We start from the raw sequence: 6,795 nt of genomic DNA on the forward strand, positions 1-6,795 counted from the left end.
TGAACGTTTTTTAGAGCTGCAATGTACTGATAATCAACCTTTTACAGTCCGAGTACATTCGTGGCACATTACGATCTACACCCACCTCCAAACTATCCATCTCTTCAACTTTTTCATGAAGAAACCCCCGAAACAATCACGTTTGCTCCTTCCACTTTGTGGACAAGAACACTACAGTAGGCCTGCAGCAGATCAAACCGGATGTCTTGATGGTAGTGAGAGGTAAGTCAAGTGAGAGGTAAGTCCATTCAGAGATGGAAGAGGAAGTGAAACACCCCACTCATAGTTTTTTACTGGTTCAATGAAAGTCAATGACCTAAGTAGACCAGACCCAGCTGCTACTGCATTGGTGTCTATGGGAGACACACCCACTTAAGTAAACCGGAACAAAAAAATTTGGGACAATTGTAAATGGCTTGAGTGAGCTATCTATAATTTATCCACCATTTTTGGGTCAATGGCCATAACAAAGAGAATTTAAATATAGACGCCTAGAAATTGTTTCGCCAGTAGAAATCCCCAGAGATAAATATTAAGAATTATAAACTGGGTAGTTTGGCTCCTGGATGCTGATTGGCTGAACGCTGTGGTATATATAAGCAATAAGACCCGAGAGGGTGTGGTACATGGCCAATATACCACGGCTAAGGGCTGTTCTTATAAGTGACACGACGCAGAGTGCCTGGATACAGCCCTTAGCCGTGGTATATTGGCCATATATAGTACCACTAACCCCCGAGGAGCCTTATTGCTATTATAAATTGCTTACCAACATAATTAGAACAGTAAAAAAGTAGTTTTGCGTCATAGCTGTGGTATATTTTCTCTTATATACTGAGTGGTTCGATCCCTGAATGCTGATTTTTTTTTCAAATAAAAAATGTATCTTTATGTAACTAGGCAAGTCAGTTAAGAACAAATTCTTATTTACAATGACGGCCTACACTGGTCAAACCCCGACAACGCTGGGCCAATTGTGCTGCGCCCTTTGGGACTCCCAATCACGGCCGGTTGTGATTGGCTGACAGCCGTGGTATATCAGACTTTATAGCAGTTTATAATAGCAATAAGGCTCCTCTGGGGTTTGTGGTATATGGCCAATATACCACGACTAAGGGCTATATCCAGGCACTCTGCGTTGTGTCAATTATAAGAACAGCCCTTAGCCATGGTATGTTGGCCATATACCACACCCCCTCAGGTCTTATTACTTCAATACATGACTCTGGAAATCCCTGATTACGCTTGTACTGTAGGTGTTGTCATTGTGACGTTAGCTACCATAGCTCATGCCCAGAAACACGTCTAACGAAATTGTAGTCATGACATTTTCAGCTACTTAAAACATTGTCTTAAATCTAGATTTTGCCTTTAGATTTAGAGAAAATTAACAATTTAGGACCAATTTTTTACTTCTCCCATTGACTTCCCAGACCCTGGTCTGGTTTGTCGAGTCTGTTGGTCCTCTGGCTTTCAAAACTCTGTAGTCATCATTTAAATAAGGTGAACATGATCTGACAAAGCCTACCTAAGCTTGTACATATTATAATGTAGGCTGTCAGTGGCACTGAATTATAGCCTAATTAATCCTATTGTAGCGATCCTTGTTACAATTCCCACCAAGTGGGATAACCCTATTGGCGCAATACGTGGTGTGTTTGCCTTTCGCGCCAGGGACCCTGGTTAGCTTCCCTGCCCTGCCGTTCGCTACATTGGTGCCAGAAGTGGGATAATGAGGCCATTGCAACGCACGGCCCAAACTTTTAAAGGGGTCTGAGTAGTCGAAACAAGAGGATGTGCCTTCCGGTTTGGAGGGAGCAGGGTAGTGAGCCTTGCTATATGAGCCACATTACAATTCCCACCAAGTGGGTTAAGCCTATTGTTTCAATGCGCAGACTGTTTGCCTTTCACGCCAGCCCCCTGGGTTTGCTTCCCTGCCCTGCCGTTCACTACACTAGGCTATCTACAACATATTCACCCACACACCAAAGACAATTTAAAGAGCCACTGAACATGCTGATTGGCATTGGTGTTTTTCTGTTACTCATAAGAAAAACGAGATTTCAGTCTTGGGGGTGTGTTTCCTGACTGGTTCTGCATTTGGTTAATTATGTTTTTCCCCCATGAGACACTGTAGATGAGGAAGTCTGTCTCACTGTCTATGCTATTGGACAGAGAGCAATCACTGCAGCTGTTCACCCCATGTTAGTGGGCAAATGGAAATCATATAATAAAAACCCAACCTTCATTACCAGTTGTGGCACGTGGATGTTCCAAACTCTATTTTAGACGAGACTGACTTTATGATCCAAATGATCCTACTTACACTTTGTAGTCAATGTTGACACTAGAATAACTGCTTCTGACTCGAATCGATGCCGTTTTCAAAGGGATTCGTTGCTTTTTAAATGCAGTCACTCGTTAATAAATGTTAAAACTATGTTCACACACCATGCAAAGTTGTAACCCGATAAATTATTTGACTGATCAATTTGTAATATTAGTCATGTTTTATCCATTACTGCCATCTAGTGTGTGCAGAATGACCAATTAGTGAGTGATATAGGAAGCTTTTACTTGTGTTATCCACTACTCCCCTCTAGCGATGAACATCATTTGTGAGAGTATTCAGTAAATTTGCAAATTATCTATAGATCTGTCAAAATGCTCACAGGCTGTTCTGAGATCGTACCCGCGACTGAACACATTCTCCGGAGGTGAAAGTAAGTAAAGCAGATCTGTATGTATTCTAAGTTAGCATCTCTGCAGTAACACACCCACCTGATAGTGTCATATTAAAATAAATCAACATCAACCACCCCCTAGAAACAATGACACTGGGTCTGTGTGCCAGGAGTCTGCTCAACCACCTAGAAACAGAACAGTTTAAAAACTCTGAACTCACTCTTGTAGAATCTGCGCTCGAGACGTTCCTGAACAGCGCCCAGGTTGAAAGGTCATTGTTGCGAAAATATGGCGGCGTCCGGTAGGTCAGCGGTGGTGCTGAAGCAGTCAAGAACATTGTTGTACAGATTTGTCCATTTGAATCCAATGTTCGTTCCACACGGTAAGAAAGTCATTTGTCTACTTGAGCCATGTGAATATACATTTTTCTAGTGAGCAGAATTTATTTTTATTCATTCTATGAAAGGGAAGCAACCCTCTCCTGATGTTGCGAAACAAATTCTGGTGCCTGTAGGACAAATAATGCATCTCTCATTTCACAGATGCTCACAGACAATCACGTTATCGTTTAATGTTATCTGTGCAACCAGTCATTTTTTAGCAACATTTCTTCTTAATGTTGATATAGACAGATTTACCAAGGTTATTAGTTTCTTGCTAGCGATCTTATTAAATATGTCGCCTAATACACGTTGAGATTGGAAGATCGAGATTGTCATTCAGTTTTTTGCTGCACTGGCAACAACCGTTATATGCTAATGTTAGAATGTTATTGCTGTAAACTCAATATTTGGCAAGCATCATCAAGCAATGTGTTATATGACTGTTTATTCCAGATTTACAAACTATCTATAAACTATTCATGAACTGATTATTTAGGCCTATAATCTACTGCATAGCATGTGTAGCCACAAGGCGCATTCCATAATTAAGAGGCTCCCTGGAATAAGTAACAGTTGGCATGTAATTTACAGATATTTTTTGTCGTCTGAATGGGTGAAGTTAATCTATATTTCTTATTCCGGTGATGGATCAATCCCCACACAGAGATGCATCCCCTGTTAATGTGACGTTCCATGTTGGTGTCCTGCAGGGAGTTCCTGGTCATGGTTGGATCTGAGAAGGCCAGATCTACCAGTATAAACTGTGAGGTGATGACAGAAGTGAAACATGACCAGTCTGAACCACTGGTGGACATTACATTTAGTAAGTAGAATAAAGTTGACTTTTACCTAAGCTTTACATAATATAGGCCTAAGGTAGGTCTATTATGCCAGTTGTCACCAATCCTGGTACTGGAGAGATATAGTGTGCAGGCTTTTGTTCCAGACCAGTATTTACAAAAACATAATTAACCTACATAATAGTAATTAGCTTATTGGATTCTTTGGGGTCCTCACCATTTGGTACCAAGCAGCTGAGTTCCCAATTTGGTTTTGCGTACCTTTTATCCTGCCTCAGCTCAACGAGTTCTTTACCCTCTTCCCTACAGTGGATGGAGAAAGGCTAATGATGAAGGGAGCGAGACTGACCAGCAAGGAGATGCTGACAGCACTGCAGTCCCGATGTGTAGCCAAGGACCCCCAGGCCAAAATTACAGCCAAGAAGTAGTCCCACCCTCAGTAATATGTATGTGTCTATGTGTATTTGTAAATGTTTATAATAAAATACTTTATTGAACTGTTCTGTGTTGGTTTTCACTCTATAGAACTTGTACAAGATTTCCCTCTATTGAATGGTTTTATGTTTAGCGAAGTTGTATTGTGTGCATTTTCACTTTTTGAAAAGTTATTTAGGTTCGATGGCATAAGACTTATTTGAAATGAAAAAATGTTTATTTTCTTTTATGCCAAGTTTAAGATAATCTTTGTCCACTCTATGCAGGCTATTAGATTGTATTATCTCCCTCTGTCATAGTTTTGGAGCATGTGATTTGTCAACTATTTGCAGAGTAATAGACACTCTTTTAAGCATTTGAAAGGACATTGTGAAACGCATAGCCTCTGACATAGTAAGCTAAACGTAATTTGGCACAGTAGTAGATGTGGTACTCAAAAACCTTTCACCCATTCTAGCATTATTCCATCCATCGAAAATTGAGGAACTACATACAGTGACGTTCGTGACTGTGATTGGGTAGTTTTAGAATGCGCGAGCCAGATAGATCCCTTTAAAACCGTGGCTGGTTCTCAACAGAGTGAGTTGAGCTTGGACCAATAGACCGCATTGTTGGGAATATTGCAGATAGGCTAACTGGAAAGATGGTTGACAAGTTTGTGGGGACCTGGAAAATGATTTCCAGCGAGAACTTTGATGACTACATGAAAGCTTTGGGTATGATATATTTGTCTAATCTTAAATTATTGATTAAATATGAATGTATATAATAATATACATATAACATTATGCTATGATTAGGCTAGTCATTTTTATTTACATAAATTATTATGTATTATGCATTGGGTTGCACCACGCCACACTGTCAATACATCCCTCTTGACAGTTTGGTCTCCGTTGTGCAGGTGTTGGTTTCGCGACCCGACAGGTGGGAAACCGCACCAAGCCCAGTTTGATCATCAACATGGACGACCAAGGAATGATCTGTTTGAAATCCCAGAGCACTTTCAAAACGGTTGAGGTCAAATTCAATCTCAACGAGCCTTTCGAGGAAACAACCGCAGACGACAGAAAAACAATGGTTGGTTGGGATCAAAATCTGTGTGTGAAAGTCCGTTGATTTGGGTTAACGGGTCATTGGAAATAACTTTCTTTTTTTTCCTTTCATCTTCAGACCGTTTTTACTCTTGAAAATTTCAAACTTGTGCAAAAACAGAAGTGGGACGGCAAAGAGTCAACAATAGAGAGAGAGGTGACTGGTGATGGAAAGTTGATAGCGGTAAGGAATCGTTTTTTAATTACCCATATAAATAAAAAAACGTTTCTCAAATGGTCCTGTAGTCTTTTTTGGCAGGTTTGTAGTGCTTGTTTATTTGTAAATAACTTCTGAACTTGACAGACTAATGTAAAAAAAAAAAATGAAAAAAGTATGATATAAATGCATTTTTCAAAAAGAAATTCACCACAAAGTTGAAATGTTGCCAATGAAACTTGTTGGGAAAGTTAAGTCACACTTGACTATATAAGCTCAACCATTTTACATTTGACATTGAACAAGTGTTTTATCACCCTTTAACCTAAAACATATGCTGGAATGTGTATTCCTGGCTCTTTGCCTGCACCTGAAACATCTCAACTCTGTAACCTACTGTAACACACCCTATTTTCCTCTCCTATTCTCCTCTCTTCTCCTTTCCCCTCCTCTCCTCTTCCACTCTTACTTCTCATCCTTACAGAAATGCATGATGGGAGATGTGATTGCGGTGAGGACGTACATGAAGGAGGTGTAATGGGACTCAGGACCATTTTGTTTCAGATGACGACAGGCTCAGTTCAATGAGCAGCAAAGCTAAAGTTACAGCGTATTACTCATATTATTAATTGTATTGCCAAACAAATTTATGCATTGTAATACTTCAATATAATACATTTGGTTATAAACATTGTTTTGATTTTAATAAAAAACTTTAAATTGCCCTCTGTTCTCATTTGGAATTATTGCATGATGTCTTGGTTGGATTCTCCAGATGTGACAGTAGGGACAATATTGACCGCTAAAGACTTACATGTATGTTTTACTTTTTTAACTCTAAACATATAAAAAAATAATGAGACATAAGACAAGAACACATTTTATTTATAGACTTTGACACAAAATGTGGGAGATTTCATCCCATCGTGTTGCCACCCTTCTCCTTAAATAACAGATGTCTTTCTTGATTGCAATGAGCTTTAACAATGAACTAATCCATCATTGTTTTCTGCAACAAATAATTAAGTATATTTGATTATCGCAAACATGGATATTTGTCAGCTCCCTTGGCTTTATCATAACCATGTGTTTAACCCATTACAGTCTTGGCCTTGTCTAAGCCGGGGAAGGGGGTCTGGTAAACTATATGGAATTGTTTTAAGAATGTCATACCAAGGATTATTTTGCTATTTGATTTCAAATTTTAAGACCCCTTGAAAGATCCCCCAAAAATAAAAAAT

General features: G+C 39.4%; 1 protein-coding gene and 1 pseudogene across 1 annotated transcript; both read left to right on the top strand.

Annotated features, from left to right (window-relative positions):
- The first annotated feature begins 2,973 nt into the window (after window positions 1–2,973).
- LOC120022259 lies at window positions 2,974–4,362 on the top strand (annotated as a pseudogene).
- A 511-nt stretch (window positions 4,363–4,873) lies between these two features.
- Window positions 4,874–6,279, top strand: LOC120022258 (fatty acid-binding protein, heart-like). Its single transcript, XM_038966148.1, has 4 exons — window positions 4,874–5,019; window positions 5,208–5,383; window positions 5,477–5,581; window positions 6,039–6,279. Exons 1-4 carry the CDS (start codon window positions 4,947–4,949, stop codon window positions 6,090–6,092), a joined length of 408 nt encoding a protein of 135 aa, XP_038822076.1. The 5' UTR covers window positions 4,874–4,946; the 3' UTR covers window positions 6,093–6,279.
- Window positions 6,280–6,795: the final 516 nt, after the last annotated feature.

The sequence above is a fragment of the Salvelinus namaycush genome, chromosome 27, assembly GCF_016432855.1.
Source record: "Salvelinus namaycush isolate Seneca chromosome 27, SaNama_1.0, whole genome shotgun sequence".
Lineage (NCBI taxonomy): Eukaryota > Metazoa > Chordata > Actinopteri > Salmoniformes > Salmonidae > Salvelinus > Salvelinus namaycush.